General features: G+C 35.5%; 1 protein-coding gene across 1 annotated transcript in view; it reads left to right on the top strand.

The window, feature by feature from the left end:
• CEP126 (centrosomal protein 126) overlaps positions 1 to 16006 on the top strand; it is a 124271-nt gene extending 108265 nt beyond the window's left edge. Inside the window, exon 10 of the mRNA XM_036861077.1 lies at positions 15951 to 16006. Within this exon, the coding sequence (XP_036716972.1) occupies positions 15951 to 15952 (2 nt within the window). The 3' untranslated portion in view covers positions 15953 to 16006. The remainder of the gene's footprint in view (positions 1 to 15950) is intronic.
• Positions 16007 to 17964: the final 1958 nt, after the last annotated feature.

Genomic DNA, 17964 nt, shown 5'->3' with positions numbered 1-17964 from the left:
TATGACTAATATGGTAAAGGTTATAGTGGAAAATGTGGACAACATGGGAAAGAGTCTACAAACATGGACAGATACAGAATTTCAGCAGACAGGTGGAACCCATACAAAAGACTCAAATAGAAATGTGAGAGGGCTTCCCTGGTGGCGCAGTGGTTGAGAGTCTGCCTGCCAGTGCGGGGGACACGGGTTCGAGCCCTGGTCTGGGAGGATCCCACGTGCCACGGAGCAACTGGGCCCGTGAGCCACAATTGCTGAGCCTGCGCGTCTGGAGCCTGTGCTCCGCAACAAGAGAGGCCGCGATGGTGAGAGGCCTGCACACCACAATGAAGAGTGGTCCCCACTTGCCGCAACTAGAGAAAGCCCTCGCACAGAAACGAAGACCCAACACAGCCATAAATAAATAAATTAAAAAAAAAAAAAGAAATACAACCAAATTAATTTAAAAAAAAAAGAAATGTGAGAAATAAGAACACAGTAACAGAAATGAATAATGTATTCTATGGGCTTGTCAGATTCAACAGAGATGAGGAAAGAATCAATGAATTTGAGGATAGGTGAGAGAAAATTTCCAAACTGAAACATCAAGAGAAAAAACAAAAAGGTTGAGGGAAAATACAAGAACAGAGGATCTAAGAAGTGTGGGACAATATAAATCAGTCTCACAAATATGTGACTGGGATCCCAAAGTGAGAAATTGCAGCCTTTTTTGCTGGGAGAAGGAGCTACTGATTGGGTTTAGGTAAAGCCCCTTTCACATGAGGTGAGAACATGTTCTTGGGTCCCAGGTAACTATGAAGAACTTCTGGGGTCATTTTGAGACTTCATATTGTAACAATTGGATACCAAATAGAAAGAAATTAAATTGAACCCCTACCAAATAACATATATAAAAGTCAGTTACAAGGTGACTAAAGATTAAATGTGAAAGAAAATATATAAAGCTTTTAGGAGATAATAAAAGAAAGTATTTTCTAGCCTCAGGGTAAGGAAGGATTTCTTAAGTAGAGTACAAGGATCAAAATCCATAGAGGAGAAAAATAATAAATTTGACTATATTAAAATTACAAACTTTTCTTCATATCAAAACATCATTAAAATAATGAAAAAACAGGCCACAAAATAAGAGAATATATTTATAATACATAGGAAAAAGACTCTTGTCCAAAATATATAAAGAACTCCTACAAATCAATAAGGGAAAAGGCAACTTAGTAGAAAAATGGGGGGGGGCGGGGGAAGACTTGAACAGGAACTTCACAACAAAGGAAATGAAAATGACAATAAACGTTGATAGATATTCAACATTATTAGTAATGCAAAATAAAACAATGCGATATAGTTATATACACATCAGAAATACATGACTTTATTATTATTTTTTTTTTGGTCACCACGTGGCATGTGGGATCTTAGTTCTCCAACCAGGGATCGAACCCGTGCCTCCTGCACTGGAAGCATGGAGTCTTAACCACTGGACTGCTAGGGAAGAAGTCCCAAGACATGACTTTAAAAGCCTGGCAATGCTAAGGGTTGGCAAAGACATACAGCTATTAGAGCTCTCTTATAATGCTGGTAGGAATGTAAACTGAGGCAATCTTTTAGGAAATTTTTTGCCACCACCTAGTAAATTGAACATGAACATACCCTACAATCCAGCAATTTTACTTCTAGACGCATACCTAGAGAAAACCCTGCACATGTGTATCAGGAGACATGTATAAGTATATAGAGATCATCATTGTTACAAAATCCAAAAATTAAAAGTATGTAAATGTGGTATATTCATGTGCTGGAATACTAATCAGCAAGGAAAATGAATAAACTACAGCTACACACAACACCATGGATGAATCCAAATAACATATAATTTTGAGCAAAATAAGACAAATCACAGGAGAATAAAGACAGTACAATACTATTTATGTAAAACTCAGAAACATGCAAAACTAAACAATGTTGTTTGGGGGATATACACATATGTATTAAACCTATAAAGAAACAAAGTCAGTTTAGAGAGTTACCTCTGTGGAGAAGGGAAGGGAGTACAATCCGCAGGGCAGTGTTGAGGTAGGGAGCTCCAGGATGCCTCCGAAGTGGTGATAATGTTCAAATGTCTTAGCCTAAGTGGTTACACAAGACATTAGCTTTATTATTACTAATTAAAATATGCATATATGTTTTATATACTCTGTGTTAATTTCAAAATTAAAATGTTTAAATAATATATTAATAAAAGGCAGGGTGAAAAAAAAAAAGGCAAGGTGCTAAAACACAAAGCAATACAGAACTAAAGCTATAAGTTTAAGATGTAAAATTATGAAGATAAAAGAGTAAAAACCTCAAGTCAGTTTTTTTGGAGGGTTCTTTTTTCCATTAGATATTTCCACGTATCTTAAATGCTTCATGTAAAAGATTCTGCCTGAATTTTTTTCTTTTGCCCAGACCCTTGTTATTATATGGACAAAAGCCAAAACATTAAAAAGGCAAGAGCTCATCAAACTACTAAACTTTTTTGTGCCTCAGTAGTTAAATAAACATCTCCTCCTTTTTCCTGAGATGCTCCAAGAAAGAAATTCACTTTTGGTTTAAAAAGAAGAAAGAAAAATTTAAAAGAAAAGATAACATAGCATTTGAACAAAGATTGGTTTAGAATAGTCAAAGTACTAGGAATGCCTTTTTAGCAACATAAATTTTATGTAATTGTTTTTAATCAAATTAACTCTATTTTGTCACCTAATATAAGTATAAAGACTGTTTCTGGGGACTATAGGAAAAAAAGTCTCTTACTCGATTTTGAATATTTTGACATATCAGAATTTAATATTTGATTCTTTAGTCATTCTTCTCTTTCAATATACATAACTAAATTATTTGTATATCATGGTATAATTATTTCAGATGTACAAGAAACCATTTGCAAAAATCCATCCATCAAAAAGTACTTTACAAATAATACCACTTTTAGTAAGTATTTTCAGAGCTTTTAGTTTTGTTTTTTCTTGTTTTAGGAAATTTCATGAGTTTATATGTAAGAATCCTGTATTGATATTAATTTTTCTTGAGATTGGCTTTTAGGGAGTTTTTCTCCCCAATCAAATTTTAATTATAAGATGTTTTATTAGAATCAAGCAAAATATCCTCTCATTTAAAAAATCATAATATAAAGATTTCTACATTGAGAGTATTTCATCAGTCGTGGGAACAGAAACAAGCATCAGTGCACTACTCTTCAAATAATTTTAGATATGTAGCCTAATTAGAAGATTGTTAAGGAGTTTATGTTGATAATGAGCGCATCCTTGCTCATATCCCTTCCATGTCTTCAGATTTCAAAACTGGACATTACTAGTTTGAATTTTTTTTTTTTAAGTTTTGCCTTGACTCTGGATTCTGGCAGAGACACACATATAAATGAAAAACAGTCATTGCATTCAAGAATTTTCAGTCCAACAGGGATAAAGACATAAATGCATAGTATAAACAAATACCTGTAATGTAAGGTAAGACTATGTGAGGCACAATCTTAGGAAATCACAAAAGGAAAAAATCATATCTGGCCAGATGTGATCAGGAGACATTCAGGTCTATGGAAAGGGCATCTTCAAATTAAGATATTATCTGTACTCTCACAATCCTCAATTTAAATGTTCAACAAAGAAATGTTATTTTAGAGAATTAATTGGATGCTTGCTCAATTGATTTTCATCATGTGCCCTCAGTTATGAAATCGCGACAGGAGAAAGTAAGTTTATGCAAATACACTTCATTTCTTGTTATTTGGTTTTACATAAATAAAGTTATACATGTCTTACTTATGTTTCATATTTCTGCTATGCTCTGGGTATAGCAGTGAATAATAGTAAGTAAGAAAGAGGCTGTCCCTGCTCTCATGCAGTTTATTATTTACCTCTGAGCACATGCTTCTCAGAAGTGACCTTTCCGGTGTGGCATTTTTAATGCTGTGATTTTTAGATGGAACCCTTGGCAAAGGTCACTTCGATTCCTGATGTATTTTTTCATGGTTACTTTTTACAGCCTAGCTGTGTTTTTTGCTTAATTTTTCATCTCCACCAATTCAGCAATTTAAGTAATTTTTGCAGTGTTAATTTTTCTGGGTCTGAATTTTGATTGTGACAATTTTTTGTCATTTATGATATTTATGATGCTTACTTCACTTAAGTGAGATAATACCTACAGTGACTGAGATCACTCTTCTACACACTTCAACTCAAGTTGAAAACAGTTTACTAAACACAAATGACTGAGCATGAATTGTAAATACTACTCAATAGGAAGGGAAAGTTACCTAATCAGCAAATTACTGTCTTGTGCACATTGGTGCACTGTGTCATGTTGCTAGACTATCTACTAACTGAAAAGTTAATGGTGTGGATTAGGGTCTGGTAGGATTAAAATCATTTTTATCTCATATCTTTTTCATTCTTTTTGACAGGTGGTAACCATTAGCTTTCTTAGTCTCTTTATCTCCAACATGTTACTCTTCCGTATTTTAACATCACTAACATAGGTCAGCAACCTTCTTTTTTTTCAGGGAAAATCGTATAAATTCACAGAATTATTAACTCCCTGTTTAAGCAGCTGGCATCAAAATTACTTCATCCCCCTCCTCCATCAATACTGCTTCATTTGCCATATTCTGCATAGGGATTTGAACATTTTATTCTTGTTTGCCCTTTTGTCTGCTATTTTTATTTTATGTTACTTTACTCTTTACTTAGATTCACCAATTGTTGACATTTTGCCATGCTTGATTTATCTGATAGAGGGATGGATGGATGGATGGATGAAAGAGTAGAATAAAATACATAGAATAAGATAGGATAGGATAAGACATACTTACACACACACAAACATACATTTTAATGAACTGCTTAAAACTAAATAACAGACATGATGATGCTTCCCCTCTAAATACTTCAGCATACATCTTGTCCTAAGAACAGATATTCCCCTACATAACCACAATACGATCATCACACCCAAGAAATTTAATATCAGATATGATATTATCTGATACCCATTCCATATTCAGAGTTCTTCAGTTGTCTATAAAAAAGTCTTCTGTAGCTATTTTATTTCTCTGATCCAGAATCAAACCCAGGATTATACATTGCAATTAGCTGTCATGTCTTTTAACCTAGAAAAGTCTCTTTGCTCTTTTTCAATCTTTCATGCACATTGACACTTTCAAAGAATCCAGACCAGTTATCTTGTTGTATATCCTGTAATCTGGATTTGTCTGATTGTTTTCTCATTAGATTCAGGTTAATATTTATGGTGAATGCAGAGTTTCAAAGTTTATGTTTATATAGCCTGTTTATTTTATTTTAATCACCTGGACTTACTTCTACCTATATATTGCCTTCAAGTCTTCTATTTAACTGCTTGTTATTTAGAGTCCCAAAAACAGATATCCAAGCTTTTAGAGTTATGTTAAAGCAAATAAATAGGTACTTAGTGCCTCCCCTGGGAATAAAGTGCATGGGCTTTAAGATATACTTTGGTCTTTTAAAAGATTTCAAAATTTGTTCCTGGATCTCCATTATATTTTACATACATAAAATTATTTAATATGCAAGTTCTAGAAAGGCAGTATATAACCATATTCTTACACCTTCTGTATGTATGACACAAGAGACCATTAAAACCGTGACCAGGACAACTGTGGTATAGCCTATTTCTAGTCAATAGAGATTTTTCTAAAAAAGATTTCCATCTCTTCAAACAATGGCAAAAATATCTATTGAGGAGTATTTGTTATTTTGGAGATGTTGCAGGTAAGCTTTTTATCAATGTTTTTTATTTTACATTTCACTTCCAATGTTTTCATACCCATATGAACTTAACAAGAATTTTGTTTTTAAATTATACTTTGTTATATAACAACTTTACAATGTACAAGTATTATGTAGTTAATTCAGAAACTGAATTTCTCAGCCTAGCAACATTAATTATATAATATCAGGTACCCCAATACTGAAAACCCAAATGTCATTGGTTTAAGATTTGAGAATTGGGCTTCCCTGGTGGTGCAGTGGTTAAGAATCCGCCTGCCAATGCAGGGGACACGGGTTCGAGCCCTGGTCCGAGAAGATCCCACATGCCGCGAAGCAACTCAGCCTGTGCGCCACAACTACTGAGCCTGCACTCTAGAACCCATGAGCCACAACTACTGAGCCCGCCTGCCACAACTACTGAAGCCCGTACACTTAGAGCCCATGCTTCGCAACAAGAGAAGCCACCTCAGTGAGAAGACTGCACACCACAACGAAGAGTAGCCCCCGCTCACCGCAACTAGAGAAAGCCCACACGCAGCAACAAAGACCCAATGCAGCCAAAAATTAAAATAAAAGTAAATAAAAGAAAACAAAGATTTGAGAATTGATGTTTAATTCCCAGAAATTGTATCTCTCTCTGGAAAATTCACAACGTGGGTGAAGTTTATATATTAATCCACTACTCCCCACCCCACACATGTGTGGTTTTGTTGTTGTTGCTGTTTGTGTATTTACCCCATTCTATTGTCCTTTGGGGTTTGTTTCCCCACACCAGTGATTGATGGTGCTGATTTGGGTTTATCTCAGGCATAGAAGTAAACTGATGTATTCATTCTTGCTAAGGTGTTTAGCATGAATTTTAAAAGACACTTTACCATTTCAAAAAATCATTTTAAAAGATCTAAAACCATTTCAATCATTTAAAACCATTATCTGGAAAGAACAATAATGAATTTCTAATAGTAGGATTTCAGGCACTTTAACACTTGAGTGAGAGGAATAATTTGGAGCAGGAAGCCTTCTCAGTATCTTTCATAGCACAGGCAATCTGCTACTATTTCTTAGAGCAAGTGCAGTTCTGAGATTTTCAGAAGAAAAGTATTCAACCCACTCTTTCCTGTATCCCTTCACTGAACACTCATAATCAACTTAATAATTATAGTATCTATCCCCATGGAGCACCTGTGAGGATTATGTGAGATAATCACCCATGTAAAACACTTAAAACAGAGCCTGTAACATAATGTATGCTAAATACATGTTAAGCTAAATTATTATTATTATTGCCACCATAATGATTATCTTAATAAGTTTAAGTTGTCTCAAAAAAAAGTAACATTCCAGAAAGTACTTACATGAAATTTACATGCAAAGTATAACTTTCCCTTCTAAAAAACAGGAATTATTCTAACAATTTGTAGTCCCACCTGCATTTCCTCTTACAGTGTCAATCTTCCATTCCAGCCAAACGCATTTAGACTGTTTGGCTGGAATCAGTTTGCAATACTCTGTTCTGCCTTCATGTTTTTCTCATACTTCACTTATATTCATGCCCAATTCCTATCTACACTATATTTTTGCTCTGCTCTTCAGGTACAACCATCAAAGCTCCAACTTAATGTTAGTTCTCCCTTGAAGTCTCCTGTGACCAATCCAGCTATGATACTCTCACCTTCCTCTGAACTTTTTACTGTAATATTTCTGTTTTTATACACATACTCCGTATGCACTTTTTCTTCAACATCTTTATTGGAGTATAATTGCTTTACAATGTTGTGTTAGTTTCTGCTGTATAACAAAGTGAATCAGCTATATGTATACGTATATCCCCATATCTCCTCCCACTAGCATCTCCCTCCCACCTTCCCTATCCCACCCCTCTAGGTGGTCACAAAGCACCGAGCTGATCTCCCTGTGCTATGCAGCTACTTCCCACTAGCTATCTATTTTACACTTGGTAGTGTATATACGTCATTGTTACTCTCTAACTTCGTCCCAACTTACCTTTCCCCCTCCCCGTATCCTCAAGTCCATTCTCTACATCTCTGTCTTTATTCCTGTCCTGCACCCTAGGTTCATCAGAACCAGTTTTTTTAGATTCCATATATATGTATTAGCATATGGTATTTGTTTTTCTCTTTCTGACTCACTTCACTCTGTATGACAGACTCTAGGTCCATCCACCTCACTACAAATAACTCAATTTCATTTCTTTTTATGGCTGAGTAATATTCCATTGTATATATGTGCCATATCTTCTTTATCCATTCATCTGTCAATGGACACTTAGGTTGCTTCCCTGTCCTGGCTATTGTAAACAGAGCTGCAATGAACATTGTGGTACATGACTCTTTGAATTATGGTTTTCTCAGGGTATATGCCCATTAGTGGGATTGCTGGGTCATATGGTAGTTCTATTTTTAGTTATTTAAGGAACCTCCATACTGTTCTCCACAGTTGCTGTATCAATTTACATTCCCATCAACAGTGTAAGAGGGTTCCCTTTTCTCCACACCCTCTCCAGCATTTATTGTTTGTAGATTTTTTGATGGTGGCCATTCTGACGGATGTGAGGTGATACCGAATTGTAGTTTTGATTTGCATTTCTCTAATGATTAGTGATGTTGAGCATTCTTTCATGTGCTTGTTGGCAATCTGTATATCTTCTTTGGAGAAATGTCAATTTAGATCTTCTGCCCATTTCTGCATTGGGTTGTTTGTTTTTTTGATACTGAGTTGCATGAGCTGCTTGTAAATTTTGGAGGTTAATCCTTTGTCAGTTGCTTCATTTGCAAATATTTTCTCCCATTCTGAGGGTTGTCTTTTCATCTTGTTTATGGTTTCCTTTGGTGTGCAAAAGCTTTTAAGTTTCATTAGGTCCCATTTGTTTATTTTTGGTTTTATTTCCATTTTTCTAGAAGGTGGGTCAAAAAGGATCTTGCTGTGATTTATGTCTTAGAGTGCTCTGCCTATGTTTTCCTCTAAGAGTTTTATAGTGTCTGCCCTTACATTTAGGTCTTTAATCCATTTTGAGTTTATTTTTGTGTATGGTGTTAGGGAGTGTTCTAATTTCCTTCTTTTACATGTAGCTGTCCAGTTTTCCCAGCACCACTTATTGAAGAGGCTGTCTTTTCTCCATTGTATATTCTTGCCCCCTTTATCAAAGATAAGGTGACCATAGGTACCTGGGTTTATCTCTGGACTTTCTATCCTGTTCCATTGATCTATATTTCTGTTTTTGTGCCAGTACCATACTGTCTTGATTACTGTAACTTTGTAGTATAGTCTGAAGTCAGGGAGCCTGATTCCTCCAGCTCCGTTTTTCTTTCTCAAGATTGCTTTGGCTATTTGGGGTCTTTTGTGTTTCCATACAAATTGAGAAATTTTTTGTTCTAGTTCTGTGAAAAATGCCATTCGTAGTTTGATAAGAATTGCATTGAATCTGTAGATTGCTTTGGGTAGTATAGTCATTTTCACAATGTTGATTCTTCCAATCCAAGAACATAGCATATCTCTCCATCTGTTTGTATAATCTTTAATTTCTTTCATCAGTGTCTTATAGTTTTCTGCATACAGGTCTTTAGTCTCCTTAGGTAGGTTTATTCCTAGGTATTTTATTCTTTTTGTTGTACTGGTAAATGGGAGTGTTTCCTTAATTTCTCTTTCAGATTTTTCATCCTTAGTGCATAGGAATGCAAGAGATTTCTGTGCATTAATTTTGTATCCTGCTACTTTACCAAATTCATTGATTAGCTCTAGTAGTTGTCTGGTAGCATCTTTAGGATTCTCTGTGTATAGTATCGTGTCATCTGCAAACAGTGACAGCTTTACTTCCTCTTTTCCGGTTTGGATTCTTTTTTTTCTCTGATTGCTGTGGCTAAAACTTCTAAAACTATGTTGAGTAATATTGGTGAGAATGGACAACCTGGTCTTGCTCCTGATCTTAGTGGAAATGGTTTCAGTTTTTCACCATTGAGAATGATGTTGGCTGTGTGTCTGTCATATATGGCCTTTATTATGTTGACGTAAGTTCCTTCTATGCCTACTTCCAGGAGGGTTTTTTTTTTAAACATCTTTATTGAAGTATAATTGCTTTACAATGGTGTGTTAGTTTCTGCTTTATAACAAAGTGAATCAGTTATACATATATATATGTTCCCATATCTCTTCCCTCTTGCATCTCACTCCCTCCCTCCCACCCTCCCTATGCCACCCCTCTAGGTGGTCACAAAGCACCGAGCTGATCTCCCTGTGCTATGCGGCTGCTTCCCACTAGCTATCTATTTTACATTTGGTAGTGTATATATGTCCATGACACTCTCTCACCCTGTCACATCTCACCCCTCCCCCTCCCCATATCCTCAAGTCCATTCTCTAGTAGGTCTGTGTCTTTATTCCCGTCTTGCCACTAGGTCCTTCATGACCTTTTTTTTTTTTTCTTAGATTCCATATATATGTGTTAGCATACTGTATTTTTTTTCTCTTTCTGACTTACTTCACTCTGTATGACAGACTCTAACTCCATCCACCTCACTACAAATACCTCCATTTCATTTCTTTTTATGGCTGAGTAATATTCCATTGTATATATGTGCCACATCTTCTTTATCCATTCATCCGATGATGGACACCTAGGTTGCTTCCATGTCCTGGCTATTGTAAACAGAGCTGCAATGAATATTTTGGTACATGACTCTTTTTGAATTATGGTTTTCTCAGGGTATATGCCCAGTAGTGGGATTGCTGGGTCATATGGTAGTTCTATTTTTAGTTTTTTAAGGAACCTCCATACTGTTCTCCATAGTGGCTGTATCAATTTACATTCCCACCAACAGTGCAAGAGTGTTCCCTTTTCTCCGCACCCTTTCCAGCATTTATTGTTTCTAGATTTTTTGATGATGGCCATTCTGACTGGTGTGAGATGATACCTCATTGTAGTTTTGATTTGCATTTCTCTAATGATTAATGATGTTGAGCATTCTTTCATGTGTCTGTTGGCAATCTGTATATCTTCTTTGGAGAAATGTCTATTTAGGTCTTCTGCCCATTTTTGGATTGGGTTGTTTGTTTTTTTGTTATTGAGCTGCATGAGCTGCTTGTAAATCTTGGAGATTAATCCTTTGTCAGTTGCTTCATTTGCAAATATTTTCTGCCATTCTGATGGTTGTCTTTTCATCTTGTTTATGGTTTCCTTTGCTGTGAAAAAGCTTTTAAGTTTCATTAGGTCCCATTTGTTTGTGTTTTTATTTCCATTTCTCTAGGAGCTGGGTCAAAAAGGATCTTGCTGTGATTTATGTCATAGAGTGTTCTGCCTATGTTTTCCTCTAAGAGTTTGATAGTGTCTGGCCTTACACTTAGGTCTTTAATCCATTTTGCAGGAGGATTTTTATCATACATGGGTGTTGAATTTTGTCAAAAGCTTTTCCTGCATCTATTGAGATGATCATATGATCCTTCATTTTGTTAATATGGTTTATCACATTGATTGATTTGCGTATATTGAAGAATCCTTGCATTCCTGGGATAAACTCCACTTGATCATGGTGTATGATCCTTTTAATGTGCCATTGGATTCTGTTTGCTAGTATTGTGTTGAGGATTTTTGCATCTATGTTCATCAGTGATATTGGCCTGTAGTTTTCTTTCTTTGTGACATCTTTGTCTAGTTTTGGTATCAGGGTGATGGTGGCCTCGTAGAATGAGTTTGGGAGTGTTCCTCTCTCTGTTATATTTTGGAAGAGTTTGAGAAGGATAGGTGTTAGTGCTTTTCTAAATGTTTGATAGAATTCACCTGGGAAGCCACCTGGTCCTGGACTTTTGTTTGTTGGAAGATTTTTGATCACAGTCTCAATTTCAGTGCTTGTGATTGGTCTGTTTATATTTTCTATTTCTTCCTGGTTCAGTCTCAGAAGGTTGTGCTTTTCTAAGAAGTAGTCCATTTCTTCCAGGTTGTCCATTTTATTCGCATATAGTTACTTATAGTAATCTCTCATGATCCTTTGTATTTCTGCAGTGTCAGTTGTAACTTCTCCTTTTTCATTTCTAATTCTATTGATCTGAGTCTTCTCCATTTTTTTCTTGATGAGTCTGGCTAATGGTTTATCAATATTGTTTATCTTCTCAAAGAACCAGCTTTTAGTTTTATTGATCTTTGCTATTGTTTCCTTCATTTCTTTTTTCATTTATTTCTGATCTGATCTGTATGATTTCTTTCATTCTGCTAACTTTGGGGTTTTTTTTGTTCTTCTTTCTCTAATTGCTTTAGGTGTAAGCTTATGTTGTTTATTTGAGATGTTTCTTGTTTTGTGAGGTAGGATTGTATTGCTATAAATTTCCCTCTTAGAACTGCTTTTGCTGCATCCCATAGGTTTTGGGTCATCGTGTTCTCACTGTCATTCGTTTCTAGGTATTTTTTGATTTCCTCTTTGATTTCTTCAGTGATCTCTTGGTTATTAAGTAGTGTACTGTTTAGCCTCCATGTGTTTGTATTTTTTACAGATTTTTTCCTGTAACGGATATCTAGTCTCATAGAGTTGTGGTCAGAAAAGACACTTGATATGATTTCAATTTTCTTAAATTTACCAAAGCTTGATTTGTGACCCAAGTTATGGTCTCTCCCAGAGAATGTCCCATGAGCAGTTCAGAAGAAAGTGTATTCTTGTATTTTTGGAAGGAATGTCCTATAAATATCAATTAATTCCATCTGGTTTAATGTGTCATTTAAAGCTTGTGTTTCCTTATTTATTTTCATTTTGGTTGATCTGTCCATTGGTGAAAGGGTGTGTTAATGTCCCCTACTATGATTGTGTTACTGTCGATTTCCCCTTTTATACATGTTAGCATTTGCCTTACATAATGAAGTGCTCCTATGTTGGATGCATAAATATTTACAATTGTTTTATCTTCTTCTTGGATTGATCCCTTGATCATTATGTAGTGTCCTTCTTTGTCTCTTGTAATAGTCTTTATTTTAAAGTGTATTTTGTCTGATATGAGAATTGCTACTCCAGTTTTCTTTTGATTTCCATTTGCATGGAATATCTTTTTCCATCCCCTCACTTTCAGTCTGTATGTGTCCCTAGGTCTGAAGTGGGTCTCTTATAGACAGCATATGTATGGGTCTTGTTTTTGTATCCATTCAGCCAGTCTATCTCTTTTGGTTGGAGCACGTAATCCATTTACATTTAAGGTAATCATCGATATGTAGGTTCCTATTACCATTTTCTTAATTGTTTTGGGTTGTTGTTTTAGGTCTTTTCCTTCTCTTGTGTTTCCTGCCTAGAGAAGTTCCTTTAGCATTTGTTGTAAAGCTGGTTTGGTGGTGCCTAATTCTCTTAACTTTTGCTTATCTGTAAAGGTTTCAATTTCTCCATTGAATCTGAATGTGATCCTTGCTGGGTAGAGTAATCTTGCTTGTAGGTTTTCCCCTTTCATCACTTTAAATATGTCCTGCCACTCCCTTCTGGCTTGCAGAGTTTCTGCTGAAAAATCAGCTGTTAACCTTATGGGGATTCCCTTGTATGTTGTTTGTTGCTTTTCCCTTGCTGCTTTTAATATTTTTTCTTTGTATTTAATTTTTGATAGTTTGATTAATGTGTCTTAACGTGTTTCTCTTTGGGTTTATCCTGTATAGGACTCTCTGTGCTTCCTGGACTTGACTGATTATTTCCTTTCCCATCTTAGGGAAGTTTTTGACTATAATCTCTTCAAATATTTTCTCAGACCCTTTCTTTTTCTCCTCTTCTGCTGGGACCCCTGTAATTCAAATGTTGGTGTGTTTAATGTTGTCCCAGAAGTCTGTGAGAGTGTCCTCAATTCTTTTCATTCCTTTTTCTTTATTCTGCTCCCTGGCAGTTACTTCCACCATTTTTTCTTCCAGGTCACTTGTCCGTTCTTCTGCCTCAGTTATTCTGCTATTGATTCCTTCTAGAGTATTTTTAATTTCAGTAATTGTGTTGTTCAGCACTGTTTGTTTGTTTGTTCTTTAGTTCTTCTAGATCTTTGTTAAATGTTTCTTTCATTTTCTCTATTCTGTTTCTGAGATTTTGGATCATCTTTACTATCATTACTCTGAATTCTTTTTCAGGTAGGTTGCCTCTTTCATCTTCATTTATTTGGTATTGTAGGTTTTTACCTTGCTCCTTCATCCGTAACATATTTTTTTGTTGTTTCTTTTTTTTTTTTTTTTTTTTTTTTTGATGGGTGGTGCTGTATTACTGTCTTACTGGTTGCTTGGCCTGTGACGTCTAGCACTGGAGTTTGCAGGCAGTTGGATAGAGCCAGGTCTTGGTGCTGAGATGGGGACCTCCAGGAGGCCTCACTCCAATTGATATTCCCTGGGGTCTGAGGATCCCTGTTAGAGCAGTTTGGACTTGGAGTTCCCACCACAGGAGTTCAGGCCCGACCTCTGGCCTGGGAACCAAGATCCCTCAAGCTTCATGGAGTGGTAAAAAAAAAAGAAAGAAAGAAAAAAGGAGCAGTACAATGTCAAAGAATAAAAAACAAAATAAAATTAGAAAGATAAAAAATATATTAGGAGAAATAAAACTATATTTGAAACAACCGGTCGCTGGTGGTTCCTCCCATCCCCTTAGGTGTCCATGGTCCCCCATCGGTGCCTGGTAAGTGCCCTAGTTGTGAGGAGACGCGAATTCTGCATCCTCCTAGTATGCCATCTTGACTCTGCCCTCTCCATATGCACTTTTGTTAGTTGTGTTTATATGTGAATAATCTTCTTTGGAACTATAATCTGAGAGGCTATTTTTCATTTATCTGCCTACTTCATAGAAACTTGCACATACTAAATACTTGAAAATATTGGTTGAGATTTTATGATTTTTTATACATGGCCTTTGAATATATAAATTATCCACATTTTTCAGACTACAATAAAATGCAGAGATTTATTTGAAACTGAAACTTTTTTTTAATATTCTGACCATTTTATACTCCATAAAAGTACAACTGTTTCTAGAGTTCTTCCAAAGCCCTTTACTGAGTGTTAATATTTAATCAATTAATACTCTTTGTGGCAACTGAACCTTGTTGAGATATAATTAGAAGAAAGGAAACTCACACTTACTGGGTTCTTATCCTTAAAAAGCACTGTGCCAAATGGTGTCACTCATATTCTTCTGTTTGATCTTCTCAGCTAAAGACATCAAGTAATTTTCTCAAGTCTCAGAACTGTTCAGTGGCGAACTAGGGTTTACAATTTCCCATCTTCCCCCCAAAATCTGTTCTACCTTTTACAATTCTTATTTCAATTAATGACACCATCATATACCAAATTTCCCAGAGAGAAATTTGTATCTTATCCAGGCTTCTCATTCTCCCTTACCCCTAGTCAATAAATCCTATTAATAATAAAGTGCATCTCAAATCCACTCACTCCTCTCCATTTCTACTGATAGTATCTTGGTTTAAGAATTCATCATGTCTCATCTAGACCATTTCAACAGCCTCCCTGTTTGCTCGCTCCACTGCATCTTTCACACCACCACTACCAGAGTAATCTTTTTAAAGCACAAATGTGAACATATCACTCTCTCTCTTAAAACCCAACCTCAGTAGTTACACATCACCTAAAAGATAAAATTAAATCTCCAGAGAACTACATTCAAGACCTTTTCACCCTTATCTCCAGTTGCTCCACAGCTCATAATTTACACACTCCTGAATAACAGGCAGGTCTCCCTGGAACTTCTTGCAGCTTCCAAGGCCCACTCTTCTCCCACTGCCTCACAGGACTTGCTCGTAAATGTCTCTCTCCTACTATTCTTTAAGACTTGACTTCAGTGTCATCCCCTTTAGATGGGCTTATTCAGCCCAAACTTTGTCCTATCCAAAATTTAGAATTTCTTCTTTTTGGCAAACCATAGCAGCCTGATTTTCTTCTTTTTGTAAAAAAAGATGATTTTAAAAAGCACATCTTACCAAAGAGTAAAGATTATGAACTATTATGATTAGTATGATGCCTTATATAAAGTGGTAGTCACTATGTTGAGACTGATGTATATGTAGCATTTGAGAAATTGAATTATGAGTTTAGTCTTAAAGTCTGTAATCTGTAAGGAGAGCCACGTTACAGATTTTACCTTAAAAAAGTCTATGAATACTACAGTTAAAGAATATTCTGAAATTATGTTACAGAACAGCCAGCCAAGGACCAATCCATCCTGATGTTGGATCCGGATCACAGAGAAAACACTGATGATGTATAACAGTAACTATTAAAAGGAATCATTATTTTTGAGAATCTCCTGTAAATATATCATATATTTATGCATTTGTTAATTATTAAAACACTATAACCATAAGATAAAGGTAAATAATAACATGGGCAATGGAGATAAATTTACTAGTTTACATTTATGCTACAAATTATACTTTATTATGTTTTTGTTGATAAATACATTTTTAACAAATGAAAATACTTCATTGTTTTTAATGAGAATGCTACTGGAAATAAAGTCATTGTATTTAAATATAAAATAAGATATTTTATTATTCAAATTATGTATTAGCTATAGTACTGAAGCTTGTTTTTCTGAAATTCCTAATAAATTCTACAAAATTTTTGTACAGCGGTATAAAAAGTTTATTATTAATAATTCCTCTCATAAATAGTAATGTTATTTATCTAAGACTTTGAAGGATCTCAGTACTTTGGAGATGTTACCAAGGGGTCTTGTTCTGAATTCTGCAGGTTCAGAAATTAAAGTTATCACTTTATCCAGGGCTGATGGGTCTCTAAAAAACTGACTTTACTAGCAAAGCTCACAAGGTAAATGGTAAATATAAAAAATAAATTGCCATCGCAACTGGATTACTTGAATTGCCTGATCAGTAGGTTCTTTTCCCAATAAGAATGTCTGCTGGAGAAACCAGATATATATTAGAAGTTTGTTTTTTTCAGTATAGAAACAAAGCCAAAAGTTGTATGATCATAAAAAAATTTTTTCATAGAATTATGACAGTCTCATACATCCTTTTATTTTCCATCAACTATTTCTACTTCATGCTCTCATCACCTCTCATCTGGACTATTTCAAGATAAATTTCTTACCTCTGGCACCAATAAGGCTGCTAGAATGGCGTTTCTAAAGTGTGAGTGAAATAACCAGAATGAAAATTGTATCAATCCCATCTTAAATGTTTTTAGAGCTTCCTCTCTGGCTACTAGAGAAAATTTACACTCCTGAGCGTGGCATGTAAGGCTCTTCATATTCTGAGCCCTCCCTCCTTACCTACATCATCTTTAACACCTTTCTCACCACACCACTTATTCCAATATACTGAACTCTTTATAGACCCCCAAATACAACCTGCTATTTCATGCCTCTCTGCTTGTACATATACTACTATCTTGGAATGCCTTCCCTTTCACTCTACTTACATCTGCCTAATAAAATTTAATTCATTCTTTTAAATTCTGCTTAGGTTGAATTTTCTCCAGTTTTTCCTAATAATCATCTCTACTGCCTCCTGTACATAAATTATGTACTTTGTACCCTGAACTGTAATTATTTGTGTGTATAAATGTCTCTTCTTCTAAATCAAGAGCTCCTGGAAACTAAAGATTGTCATTCGTTTGTGCCCTTAGGGATTAAAATAGGGTACATAGTGGCAGATAAAAATAACAAATAAAGGAAAAAATATTCCATTGTTCAACTTATCGAGCCCCTACTCTGTGCTAGGTACTGCTCTGTGTGTTAGGGCTACAATAAAAGACAAAACTTATTATTTGCCATTATGGAACTTAAATTTTAGTGAGGATTACAGATTTTAAAACATAAAACTATAACATCAGATAGTTATACAGTATACCAAATGAAAACCAGAGCACGGTAAGGGACAGAGAATGATGGGAGTACTATTTTAGAGAGAGAGGTAGAGTGCTCAGAGAAGGGCTCTGAGAAGGTGACATTTGAGCAAATATCTGAGTGAGTAGGAGAGCTAACCTTGGTGGTAGTAGGAGAATAGAATTCTACATAGAGGGGACCTTCCACAGGAGTGTGCTTAACATGTTTAAGGAATAGAAAGGCTAGCATAGCTATTGAGCAGCGAGCAAGGCAGAACTACTGGGAAATAATGTAAGAGAGGTAGCCACAGGCAGGACCATGTAGGGCTTGTAGGCCATGGGATTTCAGTCTAGATTTATGTG

The sequence above is a fragment of the Balaenoptera musculus genome, chromosome 8 (genome assembly GCF_009873245.2).
Source record: "Balaenoptera musculus isolate JJ_BM4_2016_0621 chromosome 8, mBalMus1.pri.v3, whole genome shotgun sequence".
NCBI lineage: Eukaryota > Metazoa > Chordata > Mammalia > Artiodactyla > Balaenopteridae > Balaenoptera > Balaenoptera musculus.
This window is presented reverse-complemented; position numbering and strand designations above follow the sequence as displayed.